Source organism: Chrysochloris asiatica, unplaced genomic scaffold (assembly GCF_000296735.1).
Source record: "Chrysochloris asiatica unplaced genomic scaffold, ChrAsi1.0 scaffold00002, whole genome shotgun sequence".
NCBI classification, from domain to species: Eukaryota; Metazoa; Chordata; class Mammalia; order Afrosoricida; family Chrysochloridae; genus Chrysochloris; species Chrysochloris asiatica.
The window spans coordinates 4837513-4861271 of NW_006408520.1; the positions used below are offsets into that span (position 1 = coordinate 4837513).

The 23759-nt window shown below is 36.7% G+C and overlaps 1 protein-coding gene across 2 annotated transcripts in view; it reads left to right on the plus strand.

Moving 5' to 3' along the window:
- OLFM3 (olfactomedin 3) overlaps positions 1-23759 on the plus strand; it is a 313170-nt gene that overhangs the window by 259596 nt on the left and 29815 nt on the right. For both annotated transcript variants that reach the window (XM_006830904.1, XM_006830903.1), the window contains exons 2-3: positions 13289-13435; positions 20332-20487. In XM_006830904.1, the coding sequence (XP_006830967.1) occupies positions 13289-13435; positions 20332-20487 (303 nt within the window). The remainder of the gene's footprint in view (positions 1-13288; positions 13436-20331; positions 20488-23759) is intronic.

The following is a 23759-nucleotide window of genomic DNA, read 5'->3' on the forward strand; positions in this document are numbered from 1 at the left end:
GAGATAGGTGAGAGAACAGAATGGCAAATCTTGAGAAGAACACAGAATGTGATAATTGCCTTTCTGAAGGAAACATTGTCACATAGATCAGAGAGTAGATTTATTCTTGCTTAAGTGCCCGAAGCAGAACTAGGGCCAAAGGAGAAAAATTTAAAAGCAAGACGGTCAGATCAAGCCCCTAAGCTTTTCATCAATGGGAGGGGTTGACTATAAGGCCATGACATCCCCAACATAGGAGAAATTCAAATGGAAACACAAGAAGAATAATAAACTCATACATTAGAGAAATTGCATTGAATGGAAAGAGGTAGGACTATACATGACTTCCAAGATCCTTCTCAAATCTATGCCATTGTGGTTTCCAAAGAAGTATGATCAGCGGTCATCAGTCAAAATTTGATAGTGTCTTTGGTCTTTTTGTATTTTGGTTTGTTGTTTTTCTTAGAGCCTTGATTCTCTGTTCAGTTCCAAGTAGACTTTCAAGAAATAGGAAAAAAAAAAAAAAAACCTGCTGTGCAGTGACATCTTTATTAACACATACTCCAGAACACAGTCTCTTTAAGTATGATCTGTCAACATCTCTCTAATTCCTGTCTTTACATTTCTTCTCTCTCTACAACTAAAGCCATTAGCATGCTAAACCACAGTTCACTCCCTGGAACCAAACCCATCCTCAGATAGAAAATTTACAAGGAGTTTTCATCACTTGGAATCTCCACTCTAAATCAAACAAATGGATTTCTTTCAACTTTATTTTTCTCACCTTGTACACCAGTCTCAGTAGCTAGATCCCTATTCCTTTTTGCCTTGGTTTGTACTCCCAGAAACTCAGCATAAAAAATAAAATCTAACAGCATTCAGCCAGTTTATTTTATTCTATTTAAAGGATTGGAACTTTGTCTCTTTGCTGCCACTTCTCTGGAGCCTGATACATAATTGCCTTGTCTTCTATGTAAATATCCTATTGCTTCTTATTCAATCTCTACTGCTGACTACTCCTCTGGAATGGCAGTGACCACTTGTCTCCATACCATTTGTATAATGTCCTTCTCCTTTCTGGGTGCATCAATTGCAGAGAACTCTGCTCCTCTAATTTTTATGCTTACTGATGTATGCACACGGACAATCTATCTATATTCTCCAATTGAGATCTCTAGTTTAAGCTTAGAAAACACTGGCTGACATAACATGTATGACATTTACTGAATAGGTGAGTTGGGAAAAAGTAAATTATCTTCATTTCAATTTTCTCGTAAGTCTAGTAGTATAATAATATCAATTTCTACAGGTTAATCAGTTGCTCTTGACTCAACTACCAACCACTGTGATTTGTTATATATGGAATTGTGTTCCTCAAAAATACATATTGGAATGCTAACCTCTAAATTTATGGATTGTAGTCCTGGTGTGCAGGATAAGCACGAGACTACAAGGACATTTGAACTTCAAGGTCACTAGTTCAAACTCACCAGCCACTCCTCTGAAACCCTGTGCAGAGACCAACTTGACAGTACTTAAGAGCAGCAGTAACTTACGGATAAGAAACCCTGGTGGTCCAATGGTTAAGCACTTAGATGCTAAGTGAAATGTTGACAGGAGAATCTTTATACTCCCATCAAGATTACAATCTAGGATACCCTATAAGACAGTTCTAATCTGTTTTATAGCCTAATGAAGAGTTGGAATGGACTGGATAGCACACAACTGCAAAATGCTTATGGATGTAGTCTTTTCTTTGTTATATTAATGGGCTCACAACAATTTAGGGTGTATCTTAAACCTAATCACTTTTGAAATATAAAAAGACCAGATTAGGCTCAGAGAAAAATCGGGATAGAGAGATGCCATGTGAAGCTCAAGGAACCAAGGAATGTCTGAAGTAGACAAGCTGAGGCAGATTTTCTTCCAGAGCAGACAGAGAGTTTTCTATTAGAGCTGATGTCTTGAATGCAGACTTCTAGCCTCCTGAACTGTGTGAAAATGAATTTCTGTTCATTTCTCTTATAGCAGCACGAGCTAACTGGCACCATGTGTGTCAGAGTAGAACAGTGCTCCATAGGATTTTTAATAACTGATTGCAGGTAAGCAGATTGGTGGGCCTTTCCATGGTGTCTATGGGTGGGCTAGAACCACCACAGGACCTAGTTAACATCCAAGCATATAAACCATTTACACCACACAAGAACTTCATTTTTAAAGGTAGCTGGTTCAAAAGAAGTAAGACAGTGCTTTATAATTGGATAGAATTATAAACAAATGAAAAGATTTATAAAAAGAAAAGTCTGTAGAAACACAATTTAATTTTATTGATTCTTACTTTTATGACTCCAGGCCTCAACATCTTTGTTTTATGGTACAAAGCCCCTGAAGTTCAGAGGAAATGCACGCACTGTAGTGTCATATTCATAAAACATAGTTTTGTAATTAAATCATAAGCAAAGAATCCAAACTTGAAATCCAATTGGTAAAATTATCATTTTAATTCTCCTAATTAGAAACATTTTAAAATAGTTAATGAATTTCATAATACTAAAAACTGCTAAATAGTTCATTTGTTGTTGTTGTCAGGTGCCATCGAGTAGGAACCGACTCATAGCGACCCCATGCACAGCAGAACGAAACAATGTCCGATCCTGGGTGTGCTCACTTCGGCAGCACATATACTAAAATTGGAACGATACAGAGAAGATTAGCATGGCCCCTGCGCAAGGATGATACGCAAATTCTTCATTTAGTTCTTCTAATTAACACAAAAGGTTCAAAGAGAGCAACATCAGTAATCACTGTGATTAGTAATGTTTTGGGTTATAGTAAAGGAAATGGTGGTAGGGATAGTTCTGCGCCATTGAGTCAGTCCTGATTCAATATAGGGTTTCTGAGGCTGTAAATCTGTATAGGAGCAGAAAGCCTCATCTTTCTCCTGTAGATCTGCTGGTAGATTTGAACTGCTGACTTTGAGGTTAGCAGCTCAGCTCATAATTCACTGGGCTTCGGCTGTGGCACTATAGGATCAACACTGGACTACAAAATTCAGGTCAGTTGTTCAAGCCCACCAGCTGATCCTTAGACACCCTATGAATCTCTATGACTCAGAATCGACTCACCGACACTTAACACAACAATGACCAGGGCTCTTTAGTAAAGGGAATGCACCCTCCAAATCCAAATACTGGACTTCTCTGAGGTTCTGAAAATGCTACCAACATTATCATCATCTTGTATGGAGAGGCATTTCAGATAACAGTTGGTACGGTATTGTTTAATGTGGCAGAGTCATTTCCGACTCATGGAACTCTGTGTAGAGTTTCCTATGAGTGGCTGATGAGTTTGAACTGCTGACCTTACAGTGCTTATCCTACAGGGAGTGTGTGAGAGCAAATCTGTTTTGCTAATTACTCCCTGGAGACTTTAAGCAGATTTCTTATTCTCTCTAAATCTCAGTTTCCTTTATCTGTTAAGTGAGCAGAATAACAGCAGTCCACAAGGTTATTGTTATACTCAATGACAATAGGGATGTCAATTGGCAAGCTAGAGCTCTATAAATGTTTGCTGTTAGTATTGTATGAGTTTCATTGACACCTGAATAATCATTCTTATAAGCTTAAATCAGGGCATGTCTTTTCTCCTAACCTTGGGGGGGGGGGCGGAAGTATATGTGTCTTTCCAGCTAAGCTTTCAGTTGGTTTTATTTTGATCCTCTTTTCAATGCCAGCACTGGTGCCCTAAAAGGGAGCACTTGAAACACTCATAAAGCTGCCTTTATTGTTCATTGACCCAGACACAGAGGTCTCCATCACAACTCACAGGACTCCCAGGCACTTTTCCTTCATATTAGCTTTTTCCTCTTTTGAGTTCCCTTTTTGTTGCCAAAGAGTAGACTTTTTTTTTTTAGTTTAGATCATTCAAACTAAGTCTGTACTAGAGAAGGTCATGGCTCTTCTCAATGATTCTTACAGGAAGACAATTGAAAGTACAAACAAGGCTGGAGTCTTTACTTTTATTAAGCTGACACTTCTGGGAGATTTCTAAATCAACATCAAAACTTGTTCACCTTCCCGGCTTCCCTCATTCCAGAGAACAACTGATAGCGACAGCGTGCCCTCTCATGATAAGCTTCTCACTAGTTAGCAAGTGGACATCAATATTAATGCTGTCAGGTTTAGTAATCACTGTTTGCACTGCTGTTAAAGATATTTTAATATTATAATTGTGTGGCCCTTTCTCCTTTATCCAAAAACTAAATGTATTCTAGTTACAAGCTTCAGTTTCTGACATATTTGAGATTTTTTCCAATGTTAGAAAAGCCTAGCCAAAGATATAAGCCCTACATCTAGATATATTAACCCCATACTGTTACTCACCTTAAATCTTTAATTAGATCATTAAAATTACTCTGCTAAGCTGTTCCTATCTGCACTCTGTAGTTAATCTTTGTAATTTTTCTTCTTTAATACAAAGACTTCTCAGTAATCTTTTAGGTCCTATCTGATGTTAATAATATATCATTTTAAATTCATCTGTCTATCCTGATTGGATATGTAGGCACCAGTGCTAGAAACAATGAGTGAGGGAAATGCAAAGGGAGGGGAATATCAATGAGTCAATTCCCCAGAAATAAAAGGCAACATAAGAAAGTTCTATGAATTATCTAGGAAGTCCCTAGGTGACTTAAACAGATTGGCAGTTTGAACATACCCAAAGTATCTTGGAAAGATCTGACAATCTATTTCCTATAAAGCAGTTCTACTCACACATGCAGGTGACTGAGTCAGACCTGATTCAATGGTAACTAACAATGACAGCAATATTATCTTTAAAAAGGTGACTAAAAAGATATGTCTGGTACCATTTTCTTTTTATGATAGCTCAAGGACAAGGACTATGACATTTTTATGAAGTTTTTTGAAAATATATACCCTCTCCTCACTTATTGACTGTCTTTTTTATTCGATATTTGGCAGTTAGGACAATAATAAAAAATAAGCTATCTGACTATTTTTCACATTAATGACATACAGCTGACAGTAATGAGCACTGAGTTAAACAGTGAAAATGCTGGCTTTAATAGTTAGGGTTCTCTGTCAACTTGGCTGGGCCACGATGCTCAGTGGTTTGGCACCTATGTATGATATAATTTGGCAGCTATGAAATAATGTAATTTGGCAATCATGTAATAATAGTCAGCCACTATTTTGTGATCTGATGTGGTCATCCTCCACGATGCTAATTTTTTACCTAATGCGGATTTTAGCATAAAGACCTGGTATTTGGCACCTAACCATTTCTATAAATGAAGAGTAGATGTAATAGTTAGCTTCCCCAATATTTGTTCATAGCTATTTCTGTATAACAGGAGCTCTGGTAGCGTAGTCATTATGAGTTGGGCTGCTACCCTCAAGGTCAGTAGTTTGGAACTGCAGGAGAAAGCTGGGGGTTTCTGCTCTCATAAAGATTTACAGCCTCAGAAAACCTTATACAGGGTCGCTATGAGTCAGAACTGACTCCACAGCACACTATCACCACCACCATTTCTGTATATTGTCAGCAGCCTGTATTGATTACCAATAATTTATTTTAAATGAGAGACCTGTGTATTGATTCAGGTTATGTGATAAGCTGGGTTATAAGATAAAATTAACTAGATACTATCTGTTCTGCTGTGAATTTGGAAGACAGAAGACTACACATGCAATGTTTGTAGAGAGAGAACTATACCTTGTTCAATTCCTTCAAAAACTTTCCCCTGATCCACTTTACAGGTAGACATCAGTCCTGTGACATTGAGAATTTTGTAAGATAAATCTTTAGTGGGCTACAACTATCTCCCCATCATCTCACCTACTGACCCACAGCTTTCTCACATCCTTCCTCAGCCTAGCCTGTGAAGACTTACTCATTGGATGGCTTTTTTTTTTCCCCGTCCCAGATTTTTACTTTCACCTGATTATATAGGAAACACCTTCTTATTCATTGCTTCCTAGAAATTGTAGAAGAAGAGATAAGGAAACGCTGACTCATAGCTACCCTACATAGGGTTTCCAAGACTGTAAATCTTTATGGGAGCAGAAAGCCTCATCTTGTTTTCTGTGAAAAGGGAATAGTAATTGTTTCCATTTCTTGTTATCAGGTTAAATATGTTCCAAATGCACAATACTAATAGAGCACTTGACATGTAATAGCCTCTATATGTTATTATTGACAGAATCGGTATTGTTATAATTACTAATATCATTACTGATTACTATAAGGCAATAAGAAGAGAAGATTTTTATAATCAATAAAAAAAAAATTTTGTGACTGTCATGTGGAAATAGACACAATCAGGTACATGGACTGTATTTGTTGTTAGATGCTGTTAAGTTGGTTCTGCCTCATGGAGATCCTATGCACAGTGGAATGAAACACTGCCCAGTGCTGTATCATCATAATTGTTACTATGCTTGAGTCCATTCTGATGCCACTCTGACCGTTCATCTCATTGGGGTGGGGGGTGGGGGTGGGGGGGTTTCTTCCTCTTTTTCATTGACCTTACACTTTACCAAGCATAATATCCTTCTCATGGGACTGATCCCTCCTGATACTGTATGTCCAAAGTATGAGAGCGAATTCTCGCCATCTTGCCTTCTAAGGAGCATTCTGGTGTATTTCTTCCAACACAGATCTGTTTGTTCTCTGGCAGTCCATAGCACTTTCAATATTTTTCTCCAACACTCTAACTCAAATACATCAATTTTTCTATGGTCTTCCTTATTCATTGTCCAACTTTCACTTGTTTATGGGGTTACTGAAAATACCATCGCCTAGGTCAGGCACACCTTAGCCCTCAAACTGATATCTTTGCTCTGGAACACGTTAAAGCAGTCTTGTGCAGCAGATTTACCTAATGCAATGCATCATTTGATTTCCTGGCAGCTGCTTCCATGAGTGTTGCTTGTGAATCTAAGCAAAACGAAGTATTTGAATAAGCCACATCCGAAGTGTTCAATAGCCACATGGTGGTGGTGGTTATGTGCCGTGGAGTCGGTTCTGACTCATAGCCACCCTGAACAGGGTTTCTGAGGCTGTAAATCTTTATACGAACAGAAAGCCTCATCTTTCTCCCGTGGAACAGCTGGTAGTTTCGAACTGCTGACCTTGTGATTTGCAGCCCAATTTATAACCACTACACTACCAGAGCTCCTTAGCCACATGGTATCTCTGTGTTAAAAAGTTTACCTCTGTGTTAAAAAGTTCAGCTTTAGAATCTGGGCTTTTAATCCCTATATTATGGCCATATTCCATGGACTCCTGGTACAGTGCTGATAACCACAAAGTCAATGGTTCAAAACCACCAGCCAGTCCTCAGACATGCTATACAGATCACTATGAGTCAAAACAACTAGATGACAGCAGTAACAACAAATGACCACATCAATAGAACATTGACCACCCAGATAATCTTCTCTAAAGGCTACTCATACGTATTAAAAATCTTCCTTACAGATGTTTCAAAGAGAAAGTAATTATTGTGCATCTGAATTGATTTTTTTCTCTCAAATTATCAGATAAATCAATGGGCTTCCTTCTTTCTGACTAAGCTCTGGGCTGCAACCTGAATCTGAAATTCTTCAACTATGAATCAGAACCAACTCCCCAGCATACCACCACCACTACCATTTATGGAGGGACCAGTCCCTAGAAATGAACATTATATTTGATAAAGCAGAAGATAACCAAAAAGAGGAAGACCCTCAAAAAGATGAACTGACATAGCTGCTGCAACAGTGGACTCAAACATGGCAGTGACTGTGAATGAAGAAGGTGTAGGATCGGGTAGAATTTTGTTCTGTTGTACAAAGCTCTCAAAGGCATCTAACAGGAAAAAATGCACATAAAAGACATTATTTGGCTTGTATGTCCGTTTTCAGCCTATAACTGATTGGAATACATAAAATGAGGCTAGAACTTGCCCAGGGAAAAGAGGCTTCCTGTGGAGCATTTGCATTACATAAGACCATAGGTTGAATCCAGATCCCCATCCAGAATTTTCTGAGGTGGGAGATTACCACTTGAAAGGACAAGCAGACCAGCCTGGAGCTGCTAGAAGAACAGAAGATACTTCTTGAAAGAAAGACCAGCAGAAGAAATCAGAACAATAATGGCAGTCTGATTGACTACTACAAGAACAAGCAAGTTGTTCACAGGGGAGCCATCAGGGCAAGCAATCGGGTCTCCTCAGGGAAAATCCCCTTCTAAAACTGAGACTCAACAGGAAGACATGAGCAGGCATATGGTCTTGCTGGTGACCATGTTGATCTACTGATAAGGGCAAATGGGGGAAAAGCAGCAATGAAGTTGTGACTTAAATCCGACTACACCCAACAAACTCCTGTCCACCTGGATTGAGACCTGGTTGGCCAGCAGTATGGGGAGACCTGGGGACTCCTAGACCCAGGGAAAGGGACACAGCTACAGAGGACTAGAGTGGAGAGTGAAGCTTCCAGCTGATATGAAGGGGAGATGCACAAGAATACCCATACTTGCAGATAACACCCATTTGACCTGGCTTCAATGGCTGGATGATCAGAACTCAACTAGAGGAAGAAAGAAGAAGAAAAAAAGAGTAATCTGCTACAATTTGATGAACTTGACCTATACCTATAGATGTAGTAGCTCAAAAGAGAGAACAAATCTTTACAATAAGGATGACTCCCACCCCCTCAGTACACGGGGTTGTCAGGAATGGGCAAATTTAAACATTGGCTACCCAAAATGGGGGGACTACAAAGGCATGAAGTGAATGGCTTTCAAGAGGGAGCCTAGTTTCAGAGCACATGGGGGAAGGTAGAATCTCCACTGAGTGGTTTTCAATCTGTATGGACCGAGCTGGTGAAGGGAGATGGGGATAAGAATCTTGTAGTTCAATAGTGAATATTTACTATCAGGACTGATTGTGAGTGCTGCAAATGTAAAGGTAGAGGTTTTGTAACAAAAGGAGGGGAGTGGCTGATCTTGCAGTCCAGGAGCAGAGGACACTGGGACCATTAAGACAGAAGAGCAGTGTGCAGGACCCTATCCAGAGAAGCAGTGACAGCAGAGATAGAGGCAGAGATGATGACATGGAAAGATGAAGCAGCTGGGGACGCTGGACTCATGGAGGGAGAGGGGTTGTGTGCTTATGGCCAGCGGGGGGTGGGGGGCTGGGTGGGGCTTGAAGGATGTGCTCTTTGGTCGTTTAAATGGTTGTATATTCCTGAGTGCTTCAGTGTACATCCAAAAAAAAAACAGGGAATGGAAGCAAATGCTGTTGAATGATGATGCCTGGAGGGAATTGTAATCATTGCAATTAAATGAAATACAATAGGGTGAATGTAAAGCTGATGTTCTCCCATGTAAACTATCATTCAATTCACAATAAAAACTTTAAAAAAAAATTATTTTGTTAAACACAGGTAAGATAGCCAATGATCCTTGAAAGCCCTTTAAATTTCTATCAAATAATTTTATTTTATTATTTATATAATTCTTCTTTGAATTAATTTCCCAAATAGTACAATCAAAAGAATATAAAAATGACAAATTAGAAAGCATTCAGAAAAAAATTATACCACAAATTGAGCCCTGGTGTGGGGCAGTAGGACTGCTAACTGCAAGATTGGTAGTTCAAACCCTCCAACCGCTCTTGGAAATCCTATACAGAGTAGGTATGTGTCAGAATCAACTCAACAGTATTAAAAAACAATAACAACAGAACAGAAACTAAGATGATTTAGAACCACAAGGTTGCCGGTTCAAACTCACCAGTCATTCCTTAGAAACCCTTTACGGGATCGCTATGAGTTGGAACCAACTCGATGGCATTTAACAACAAACTACAACTGTTGATGAGCACTAAATTTATATTAGAGTCCTGGAAGTCAAATAAAAATTATTATATAGTTTAGATGTTCTGATAACAGAAAACAGAGAAATGAACCTAGCAATTAAGGTTTTATTCCAATGGACCATTCTTTTTTAACTTTGCCAAGAGAATGTTCTTCATACAGTCATTTCTTACATCCATCAACTATAGAAATTATAGCTTTACATAAATGTATCTTCATAGAACTGAACTAACACTATTCAAGTACTATTCTTTCTGATAATCCAACCCAACCAAAACTCAAATTATATATTAGCATGTTTCTTAGATGCCTTTTCCCTATATCCGATCACTCAGCAAACTATTTGCCAATTTAAGCTATATTGAAATGTTGACAAATGTTTTGTTTGTATGGGTTTTCTGATGATCCCCTAAAAAGTTTTTATTCTATCTATGGGTTAAAGAAAATTCCAAAGTATTAGTAAAAAAAACCATTGCTTTGCTCTCCATTTTGATTAATAGTGACTCTGTGCAACAAGGTAAACTGTCCCAGAGTTTTCTAGGCTGTGATCTTTACAGAATCAGATTGCAGTATCTTTCTTCTAGAGATCAGCTGGCAGGTTCAAACTATTAACCTTTTGGTTAGCATTTCAGCACTTAACCCCTGCATCACCAGGACTCCTTAACTGTTGCTGTTGCTACTAAGTGTTGTAGAATTGATTCTGACCTACAGAGGTCATGCACAGGGTTTTCAAGTCTATAGATCTTTTGGAGGAGCAGAAAGCCTCATCTTTCTCCAGTTGAACAGCGGGTGGGTTTGAACTGCTGATTTATGATTCGCAGTCCAGTGCTTATCCCATCATACAGAGTCATGACACTCCCTCCTTGATTGTTATTAGGTCCTACATATTTATATTTGTTTGAAAAGCAGCATTCTTCAATACAAAATTAGAGGCCTCATTATATCTTCACCTAGAAGGGCCACAGCAAAATGATACTTATAGTTATATCTATTAGGTGCAATTTTCCTTCTGAAAGATGGATTTTAAATGTACCCAGAAGCTTAAACAAGAAAATGAAATGTGGGCCAAAAAAAGCCAGGGGAATTTTATCTGTAAAAAGAAATTTAAAATGATGTTATGAATTGGTTACCATAAAATAACCAGACTGCCTCCTGAATATTGATCTGCGTGAAATTAGAGCCTTTTAGACTCACCAAGATGTCAAATATAAATTACATTCCAAGCAGTTGATCAGCTGAATGAGATTATTTAATTCCATTGTTACAGATCAGCTTCTCCAGGAAATAAACTCTGAATCTGAGACAAGCATATTGGAGTTTGGGGAGGTTTATCAGGGGGCTGGTCTTGGCAACACCTGTGTTGAAGGAAGAATAGAAGAGCAGGATTTGGAAGAGGAAGTACTTAGAGTTCATGTGGTGGAGCAGTGACAAAGGCCTCAGCCAACCCCAATAAAATCTCTGGAGTTGGGATGGCTCTACTGCTTCCTGAGTTGAAGAAAGAGAGCCAGGCTGTTCTATCCTGCACCAGCAAGTCAATGGATGCAGGCTGTCCTAGGAAGGGGCCTGCATTTTTCAGCCTAGGTAACCTGCAATGAAAGACTCAACTGAATCCTAGACTGCCAGTGCTCCCAGAGTTTGATGTGAGGAGTGTCTTTCTGGGCAATATACCATACAATCCACAACAACTCCTGTTTATACAATGACCAATATGTGTGCCAAGCTCAGTATTTCCTGAAAAAGTACGAGCCACCCCACCACCACTCCCAAAAATAATATGAGTGACGTTTACATTTTAATTGATGTTGTTGTAGTTGTTAAGTGCCATTAAGTCGATTCTAACCCTTAACAACCATGTATAGGGTTTCGAAGGAGCAGCTGGTGAGCTTGAACCACAAACCTTGCAGTTCAAATGACTTTGCAGTCTGACGCATTAGCCCACAGTGCCACACCAGGAGTACAATTAAATTGGCAGATAAGATGCATCCACTGTTTTTTGTATCTGGGTAAAAGCTAATTGCTGAAATAAGACATACAAAAGACAAGTAGACAATAAACAGTAAATACCTAATTAATGGTATAGGAGGAAATTCTTCAGAACAAGAATAAATTGCCAAATTCTAAGTAAATTGAAAGTTTACAAAGGAGGCTCTTTAAGCAAAAAGAACAATAAGAGTGCCCTACAAAAAAATGAGTGTTTGAAAGACATACATAGACCGACTGAGTTGGAGAGGAAGGTCCCTGTAGCAAGTTACAGGAGGTACAACTAGAAACATAAATAGGAGGCAGACTGCATTGGAACTTGAATATAATTTTGAGCTAGTGTTTTAGGGAGGTAGTGTGATATGTGCATAGTAGTAATTTGGGAAGATCAATTTAGCAGGCTAAGTCAAAATATTATCTTTAATTCCTCTGGGATCCTGCATCTTTTGCTAAATAGTGCTGATCTAATTATTTTTGCCCTATATCTTCATAGAATCTTTCGAACTTTATAAATAATTGGGTCTTCAATACATGGGAAACATCTTGGAACATGGTTTTGCTTCAAAATATCATACATAAATAATAATCAGGAAAGAAAATGCTACTAATTACCATTTACTGTTGAGAAGGACAAGCTAATAGACTTTGTGTAAAATGATTGGTCTTATGTGATTCAGCATTTATATGATGCTTCTAAAGTTGTGCTGTGGATTGAGACGCTGGACTGCAAGGTTGGTTTGAACTGCAAGCTTGACAGTTTAAGCTCACCAACTGCTTCTTAGAAACTATACAGGGTTGCTATGAGTTGGAGGCACTTAACAATAAACAACAATGAAAGTTACATTAATATAACAAAATACAACCAAAAAATCATAAGGAAGTCATGTCAAGTCAATAATCAATTAATTATGGGAGTTCTGTTAAATGAGCTGGACTGCAAAGTCCGTTTGAACTGCAAGGTCAATGGTTCAAACTCACTGGCTGCTGCTAGGAAACCCTATACAGGGTCGCTATAAGTCAGAATTGACTCGATGACACTTAACAACAGCAGCAATATGGGACCTGGAGCACACTGCTATAATATAAACACTAGACTGTGAACCACAAGGCCGGTGGTTGGAACCCGCCAGTTGCTCCATGGGAAAAAGATGTGGCTTATTCAGGGTTGCTATAGGTCATAACTGACTTGATGGCACTCAGCAACAGCAATATAGGGCCTAAAGTATGAAAGAGAACAATTGTCTGCCTGGATAGTGATAAGAATGTATAACTGAATGAAGCTGTGCTGCTTGTAGAAGTTTAACTGCTCTCTTTTCATTTTAAACAATGAAAACACACACTGTAGCTATCAAGAGAGATGTTTAGCTTCAGATGCTACAAACTCACATTCTCTTCATTTTATAACAGAGGTCTGTGGTTTGTGTGTTTATCATTGTTTTCTTCAGACTCAGATTAGCCCTAAAGAAGGCTGGCAAGTCTACAGTTCAGCACAGGATCCCGATGGAAGATGCATTTGCACTGTGGTTGCTCCAGAACAAAACCTTTGTTCCCGGGATGCCAAAAGCAGGCAGCTTCGTCAACTTCTGGAAAAGGTAGGTGTTCTTGAAGTCGATGTGCATATTTCAATTAACATTTACCATTCTTCAGTGAAAATTCTGTAAAGAAATGAGTTCCGCTGTTTTTTGTTTCCTTCTCAAACTTGTTTATGTCCCTTCAAAATGGGTATGTTAAGCTTCCTGCTATATTTTTCTATTTATGTGATTGTTTATTATTCTCAAGTTTTCCTTTTAAAACTGGCTCTATGGCATGCATCTTTATATTAATTAATCATAGACAAAATTAAACAAAGAAAAGTAGTCTTATCCTCATGCCTGAAATTCTCAACTCATAAACTCCTGCTTGGCTTCTTGAGCTCATAGTTTTGGATCCTCATCACAGCCTTGCAAGGAAGTTAAAATAATGGCATGCAATATGAAAACTATCTGGACAGATAATGAATAATTCTCAGTATTTATCATCATTCTCTAAGTCATTTCTTTGAACATTAAGCTCTTCAATTTCATTCAATAGCATTCTCTCTGTATAATTTACTTAAGCCAGATCCATAACAATCAAAAACAGAATGCCCTTGATTTATTATTTTTTTTTTCAGATAAAAGTCAGCTCATGAAAGATTATTTATGTTAGTTTGGTGTAAAAAAAAAAAAAAATCTAGTGAATGGTTCTTTCAATTATCCCCATTCAGACCTTCACTGTGCGGGGCTTTGAATATATTAAGACAGTTGTGCTGGCCAGATTGATGGAGGGATGACAGCATGTTTGAATTTTATCAGGGATAATAAGGTAAATTAGGTAGTATGTGTTTTTAGAAGACATCATGTTCAACAATTCACTCTGTGCAATGTCATTTCTGTGATCATCTACACAATTATGGCATTGAATAGGAACTTTTATGGGGAAATTAAGAGAAGCAATTAAAATAATTAATACAGATACTCCTCATTTACACAATTTCAAGTCTAGCCATAGCAACTTCCTTTCATTACTATATGATGAAAGTAAGTTGCCTCTGTGTACATTATTTGGAAGTCTAGTGATGTTCTAAGATTTTAAGAGGGTTTTATTTAATGTTTTAATACAATGATTTATCAGTTTATACTCCCCCTCTTCTGAGTTATCACCACCTATTGGCTCTCTCTTCTTAAGCCTCTTTTGATGCTGAGACCCTTTTCTCCTGTCTTCTTCAATATCTGTCTTCACAACACTAGCATATGTCCTTTTTATTAAAATGTAATGACTCTAGCTAATGTGCTGTTAGTAATCAAATAATTTTGCTTATTCCTGAGTGTTGTCTTCCAATCTTGATTTTATTTCTACGAGAAAAAAAAAATGATTATGGACTTTGTTTATTCACTAGGGAAGTTAATTATGTTGGTAATAATATTTAATCCTTTAACATCAATTTTGCCTTTTTATTAAATTTTATTTCTCCTCAGATTAATGATTTTCTATTGTACTCTCATATTCCGTGAAAAAAATTCTATTTTCAATCCAAATGTGATAAAAAGTGTTTTCTTAGAGATTGCGACCTTATTTGTGTTACTATTTTTCAGTATCACAAAACATGCACACACACACATACACACAGACAATTCTTCAAAACTTAATTGAAAAAATTAAGATGAATTACAAATTTGGGGAAATGAATACCAACCTCTACAGGTACAAAGTGAAATATATTCCAGTGTATTTCAGCACTCTTATAAAACAAGTAGTTAAATGAAGGCTGAATAAGGCAAAAAAGTACAATCAGAAAGTTGGTTGAAAGCAATCATGGAAATTACCATGATATCACATGCAATGTGTAATGTGTCTGAAGAATTTGCAGTTAGTCTACTAAAACATATCTTTAAAAATCCATTAGTAAATGCAAAGACAATAAATAAATAAATAAAATGTATTAACTATATCAGTGTCACCACAAATTAGATTTACAAAATTTACTAGTAGGTAGCATTATGTCAACAGGGGAACAGTAAATTGTGTGGACCTCTTTACAGTGCCTAAAAGGAAGTAATTAGCATTGATTTACTGCAGTGACTCAAAGGAAAAAACATCTGAAGCAAGCATTCTTTATTCAGATTAAGTCAGTTCCTTGCTTATCTCTGTTGTTATTAAGTTCCGACTCATAACGGCCCTTTATAGTATTTCCAAGGAGTGGCTGGTGGATTTGAACTTCTGACTTTTCAGTTAGAAGTCCAGTGTTAAGAATATATTGCCACACCAATACTCTCTGACCTCTGTGTTGTTGTTAAGTGCCATTGAGTCAGTTCCAACTCATAGGGACACTGTATAGGATTTCTAAGAAGCAGCTGGTGGGTTTTAACAGCTGACCTTGTGGTTCACAGTCCAGTGTTGATCCTACACTACAGTTTCACACACATTCAAGATACTAGATGGCAAACATCCCCTGGTAGTGCAAATGATCCATATGTTGGGCTGCTAACTGAAAGGTTCACCATTCAAGTTCATTCAGTGGTGCCTTGGAAGAACAGCTTAGTGACCTAAATCTGAAAAATCAACCATCAAAAACCTGTGGAGTTCTACTCTGACACACACGGGACCATCATGAGTCAGAATCAACTCATAGCATCTGGTTAGTTGGCAAACAGGGATATGACCTTTATGCAGCTGATTCACTGTTAACCAAAGAATTAATTTAATCATAGAATTCAAAATTCTGCTTCGTGATGACTCCATGAGTTATAGAGTAGAACTTCTCCACAGAATTTTCTTGTCTGTAATGTTTATGAAAGGCACTGTTGAATAGATTCAAATGGTCACCCTTTAGGCTAGTAGTTGAGCAAAACCTACTTGTGTTACCTAGAGACCTTAGTAAAGGAATCCTGGTGTGGCACTATGGGTTAATGCACTGGACTGAAAAGTTGTTTGAACCTCCAGGTTGGTGGTTCAGGCTCACCAGCTGCTCCTCAGAAATCCTGTAAAGGGTCACTATGGGTCAGAACCAGCTCAACGGCATTCAACAACAACAAATTTATAAAACTATTATTAATACTTGTGGTTGTTTAGTGACATCGAATGTATGTAGACTCATAGTAACCTGTACAGGGTTTCAGAGGAGTGTCTGGTGGATTTGGACCACTCACCGTGCAGTTCAAACCAACATGTGGTCCAATGCTTATCCATACCAGGACTCTATTATTAATACTACAGTCGTATTATAAAGGAATACTATTACTAAAACAATAACTTGCATGTATCATAATCTTACCCTCTCCATTCACTCAGAACAGAGTAAGTTCTCATTCTAAGTTGATAGAAAAAGAAATTGGTGTGATTTGAGGTTAAAATAATTCCCAATGTCACTTGTCAGTAATTTCTGGTTCAATCTGATTTCAATCGCCACATTTTCAACATTATGGCAGTGGGACCCAAACTCAGTTAAAGGACACATTGATATGCATTTTACCTAATGTTTATGTTAATGTGTATTAGAATAATGCAAATGGTTTCATGATATTTTGGGTCCTAATATATCGAAACTAGAATTGTTCACCTTAAATTATTAGCTATGCAATTTCTTTTTATACTTGAATATGTTCTGCACTATCTAGGTTGGTATTTCCTAAAGTGGTTTTTAAAATAGGATTCTGGCAACATTCTCACCAATAAAATAAGTTTGAGAAACATTACATGGTATTCCACTCTTGGAGATTTCCAACATGCAATTTAATATTAAAGGTCCTGAGAAGCTTACAGTTTAAAAAAATCTTTATTTTTGTTAAACCCAAACATATTGGACCATGAAACTTGCTTCCTAAATAGCCTTCACACCAATTATGAATGAGAATGAAAATCTGAGCTCTACTTGAATGTAATTTGTTTTTACTTGAGTGTAAGTTTAATTTGAGTCTGACTTTAGAAAGCCTTCATTTTATTTAGGCATAGGACAAGATTAAATATATAAAGATCAAATAAATTTTCAGTGAAAGAGGACAATAGATTTGTCAAACTGGGCAAAGAGTGTCTAAGTACAAGGACACTTATGGAAAACAGAAACTGAGAACACCATTAGCCTAAACAAACTATAAGTGGAACCAAAGTAGACAGTTCTGATTACAAATATTTGTATAGTTATCCAAGCTTGTGTATCATCAGGACATGTAAGAATAAAACTGATGCTCTGTGAGTCTCCATGCCTAGTGGGGAAACAAACAATTCTAGGCATACTCATCAAGAAGAGCAAAAGGCAGCCCAGAGCCAAATTCTTTCCAATTAGACAGACTTACCTCCAGCCATTTCCTGAAATGTAGCTCTTACATAGGATTCTGCAATATAGAAAGTCCTTTCTGTATATTTTCCCATGACACAAATAAAATTGAAAATTATCTTGGTAGGGTAACTCAGATGCAAACTTTTTAAAAAGAGAGAAAGATATAGAAAGAGTCTGTATGATTTTCACCCAGAGTATCTTGCCTTTCATTTTTGAATTGCCTAGACAATGTGTGCATGGTAAGGCCTAGGAGCATGTTGGCCATACTGATTATAAGTGTCTTCAAAGACAAATGTCCGTATTGAAATGTGTAGATTGTTTGAAAATAAATGGCTTTTCTTTATTGATGCTTATCCATAAATGAAGTTTTAAATTATTTTGAAAGCATTGTATCTATCCAATATGTAGTTACCGATCTTTCAATGTTGTCTCAGTAATGTACTATACTAAAATTTTTAAATATTTTAAGTTTTCTGAAAGTAAGAATGATAAAAAATTTAAAAATAATAGTTATTTGATAGGGGAACTCTCCTAAAAATATTAAAATTCCAATTACTCATTTCTGTGATTAGATACCAAGGATCATTTTATTCAATAGATACTTATTGAGCACCTACTATTTGTTTGTTTCTGTGCAAGGTCTTGGAAACAAAAGGTGATTAAAACACAGCTCTAACCTCATGGACTCACAGGGGGATAGCTACTTCCTTACTCCCACCAAACACACACATCATACAATTCGTTTTAATACAAACCAGAATGAGTGTGATAGGTCCTGAAAAGACAGAATCATTTACAGCAAGATTGTATTTCAAGACAGTAGAGGTAAATGATATAGGAAAATATGACCTTGTCAGACAAAAGAAGTAGAGGAACTGAGGCAGACCAATTCAGAATTCACTGCCTTTTTTGAATGTATCAGTTCTATTAAAGCCTTCTAAGCTTTGTGACTTTATTTTATGATAAAATTTGTTACTGAATAAATCATTCTTTCCTTATTTGTAATTCATATTTTTTCAGTTAGTATAACTTTTTACTGATTGCATAAACAGTATATCTTCATTACAAAGTAATGTGAATAATACTTAAGATATATGAAACAAAATAAAACAACTGAAATATCACCATCATTTGTGGCCATGCTTTGATGTATGCATATATTTATGCAGATAAAACATATGATTTTGTGCATATGCATTTACATATAATATATTTACTAGGGACCCCTTTCTGTAATGATTACATTCTTCACACAGTTCACTCCCCATCCTGAAAACCATTATGTTTTTTTTATATGTATTAATATGTATTCTTAATATGTATCCTTGTAATCTTCTCACACTCTCCCCATAAGTTTTACTTATATACACCATTTTATTGTATGCATATACACATGTATTCAAAGGTTTGTGTTAATATTTAACTTATAATAAAAAGATCGAATGATATGAAGTCTTTTAATTTTACTTTTGTCACTTAACTATAGATGATGGAAATTCCTCTATTGTAAATATGTGGTTCTCCTGACTTTAATAGGCATAGAAATTAGTAGGGAATTTTATAAAATGCAGATTCTGATTCAAGGCTTCTGGGGCAAGGCTCAAATTCTGCATTTCTGATATGCTCTCAAGTTGAAGCCAAGTTGCTCTGTAGACAGAAATTTTGACCATCTTAGTATAGAGCTCTAGTAGTTTAGTGGTTACAAATCAGGCTGCTAACCTCAGGGACAGCAGTTCGAAACTACCAGCTGTTCCATGGGAGAAAGATGAGGCTTTCTGCTCCTGTAAAGATTTATAGCCTTGGAAACCCTGTACAGGGACACTATGAGTCAGAACCAACTCCACGGCACATAACCACCAGTATAGAGCTCTATTTTATTATTTATTGACAGTTTATTGACATCTCATTTTCATTTCATTCAGTACTCCTCTACTCTTTGCTTAGTTTCCAGAATTTTTCTGCCACAAAAATTAGATACTCTTCCTTTCTTCTCATTTCTACATATTATATAGCTCAACTATGAGCATTTATTTCTTCTTAAGATCACCAGACTCAATGGATCTGAGATGGTGCCATCAGCTTAAGTTGTATTTAATGCCCTTTTAACCACTTATCTGATAGAGTTGCCATTTTTCAGGTCCCAAACGGTATGATCTTTGAATTAGGAGGTGTCCCAGCACTGCCACCACTCATCTTGGTTAATTCTGTCTCATGCCAGAGAGTACTTTAGACCCATTTTGAAGAAACTGCCCTGGAATGAGTGTGTCTGGGTCTGTTGGACACCACTATCATCTACAATTGCAAAGCATCCCACTTCTTTAAGAAGTCAGAGTTAGTAATAAATAAACAACTTATTTTGACAACAACCTTGTGCTTTACAAGCTTATAACATCTGATTTTTATAAATAATATTTTAACATTTTATTTTTTCTGATGTATTGAATCCTTTTTTGTATTCAATCACTGCCAATACTACAAAACCCTTCTGATTATTTTCTATCTGGTATAATTTTCTGTGGCTGAATTTTCTGAATGCTTCTCATGAAGAATTGTCCTGAAGATGTGTAGTTCTGATAGGTGGCTATGGGTTTGCCATTTCTAGTCCTTTACATTACTGTCATTTTACCCCTTCAATAGCAATTACATATAACAGTAAATTGGTAATAATGTACAGCCAATGTTCTTATTTAACAGGTTCAGAACATGTCCCAGTCTATTGAAGTCTTAAACCTGAGAACTCAGAGAGACTTCCAATATGTTTTAAAAATGGAAACCCAAATGAAAGGGCTGAAGGCCAAGTTTCGGCAGATTGAAGATGATCGGAAGACACTAATGACGAAGCATTTTCAAGTAGGTTTGACTTATGCAATCTTGTTCATTCAAATAAGATACTGAGTGTGGTGGACAACCAGCATGGCACTCAACTAGAAATAACTGCATGTTGGCCTGTACATGCAAAGTTAAAGACTCACTGATAATATCAATAATCTACCCATTGAAACTAACCATTAGCTGGTAGGATTGCATAGATGACTTGCTATAAAAAGATCCCCATCCTCCAAGATTGATGTGAAATTTTTGGAGAGATGTGTAGGTACTTCAGTGTTTGTGACAAAGGGGAAACTCCAAGGAAAATTAATAGTTCAATTATCCAAGTTTTTCTGATGATTTTATGCCTCGGTAATATGAGGAGATACAAGATACAAACTATTAAAAGATTCAGTAATACCACTAATATCATCATGTAAAAAGAGGATTGTTTCATAATTTCATACAAATAAAGTCCTTTTCTAAATTTAGATTTTAGGTAGTTTGTTAGTAATGAATACTGCTTTCAAGTTTGCTATGTAGACTTTCATTGTCCAGACCTAAAAAAAAAAATATTCTGATGTTGTCATTTGAAACTTTATTAAAAAGAAAGACTCTGCCTTACAAAGACATAGAACTCTGTAGTATATAAAGCACACTGTGGTAGTCCACCTAACGACCTCTGCTTTCTCTGCCAGTTAGGGATGCATTTCACAGCTGTTAGTGACGGAAGAGGCCTGAATTCCAGAACTTGTTCATGGATCACAGTGCCTTTTACAAACAGTGGTTAAGAGAAACTAGTCTGTGACATGCAAAAGAGTCTCTGCAGACAACATTTAAAAAAATATAATGTTATAAAAATATTGAGAACAAAACATTCTCCAGCTTAACATTTTTTAGTGTTTGCTATGGTTGTTATAAACTGTCTTTGAATAGGTTCTGACCTATATCAACTCTGTGTAGCTTTCTGAGGAGCTGAGGGTGAGTTTTAACTTCTGGCCTTGTGGTTAGCATTCCAGCGCTTATCCTACAGCTTCGCAACCTAGTCTTTATGTTGTGCAATTTTCACCAATATCCATTGCCAAATTTTTCATTCCTGTAGACTGAAACTATATGCTACCTAAACAATTTCCCCACTTCATTGTCGTGAGGCTGTGCCTTTTTCTAGTGGCATTTAGGAGCCTGAGCAGAGAAATGTAGAAGAGAATCATGCACTGAACTAGTCAAGAATTTTTATCAAATGGACACAACAAATGCAAATAGGGCAAGAAAATTTAGAGTACTGACAAGAAAGGGCATTGGATAATGAAGTGTAAATTGAAGTGGGAAGTAAGCATTTGGGAGGTTCAGAAATTAGATAAATTAGAGCAAGGCTTAGATGATACAATAGATTCAAAGATTAATAAAAATGAGAGAATGAGTGAACTAGACAGATAGACATTTTAGGAAGATATGGTACAGAGAAGATCATTAGGCTGAGAAACAAATAAATTTTAATCCGTGTGGACTGAGCACTATGCGCAAGGCAGTATTAGACCTCCTGCGGAACTATAATCTCTCTTCACTTAAAGACAACTAGCAAATGGACATAGGCACTTGATAATAAATAGAGGCATAAACATTACCTAAGATTGCAAAAAAAAAAAGTCCCTAGATGGTTCAGACAGTTAACACAATTGGCTGCTAATTGAAAAGTTGGTGGTTTGAGTTCACCCAGAAATGCTTTAGAAGAACGGCCTGGTGACATATTTCCCTCCAAATCAGTAACTGAAAACCACGTGGAGCCCAGTGATACTCTGACACACATGCGATCTTCTTGAATCAGAATTGACTCCATGGAAACTGATTTGCTGGTTTGAAAGCTTGAAAAGAAGAATTAATTTTGTTTAGACAACAGGGAAAGAGTTACAAGATTTAGTAATGTTCAAGAAAGCAGTTTGGTAGTACTGCCAAAAACAAAAACAAAAAAACAAAAACAAAACCACACCATTATATTATAAATCATTTCAGGAAAAAAAAATGGGTTTAAATGTCAATTCTCTTAATTAATGTTTAGGACAGAGACTGTGGAGCAATAAAATGTGATGCTGAGGACATTAGTGAAGTAGGATATGGTAGCTAAGACTTTGTGTACATGGGAAGCATTCCCAGAAAGGATGAGACACAGGAGACGTGGAGGGGAATAGCTCGGAGTATCTGGGCAGCAACTTGCAAACCATTTATGGCCAACTGGTCAGTACAGTGAGAACTCTGTGAAGCACAAAGAAGCTTAATAGAACATATACATCTATGAAAAATCTTGGATGAAGCCAGATAACAAAGAAACAAAAGAGGTACAACTGAGTAAAACCCTAGAAATAATTTGCCTATTCTGTAATTTTCCCTAACAGGCTACCAATATAAAAGCTCATTTTCAGGTATAATCATATGAAATAATGATTTGTATTTTCTTAGTATGTGAGATAAAAAGATATTTTGAAGTTACATTTCAAAATCCAAATAACAACAGTAGCTATTATTGTTCATATTTATATATATGTGAGTCCAGTTCTAAGCATTTAAAATACATTAAGCAGACTGATATACAATGAGGTTGAGTAATTACCTAGGATTACATACAAAATAACATGAATCAGAACCACAGCCAAGATGGTCACCCAGAAATTTAGACTCCAGAGATAATCTTCTTAACAGCAGTATTGCATTGTCTTTCCATGTAGACTTTAACTCTTTGAATTAAATCCATATATATTCATGATACAACTTAAGGAATAAATAAATTTAACAAATATGTATTGAACACCTAGTTATTATACATACTCCTTAGGTCCCACCTTGAATCATATTTTGTGCTATGTACTCAAGGATCATATTTGAGAAGAAATGGAACATTAAAAAGTAAAGTTATTGTTCTAAATACTTTTATAGCAAAAGAAAACCTTCATCTGGTACACAAGTATCAAGTTATTAAAACCACCAAACAGGTTTTGTCTTCTACACTCTTTCAGATGGAAAGCTTTGTTAGCTATCACACTAGAGTCTGCCATTCTTATATAAAGAGATCAATGTGCAAAATACTATAGCTACAGCCTTTGAGTAAGAGTAACAAACTAGAAAGTGAAATTCTAGAGGGAATTAGCAAGCACAGATCTGTGTTATCCTACTTATCCTACATCAACCTTTTAAGTACTTGATATGATCATTGGCTAATTCCCTCTAGAATTTCACTTTCTAGTTTGTTACTCTTACTCAAAGGCTGTAGCTATAGATATGATCATTGATTAAGGAGCTCTGGTAGCGTAGTGGTTACGAAT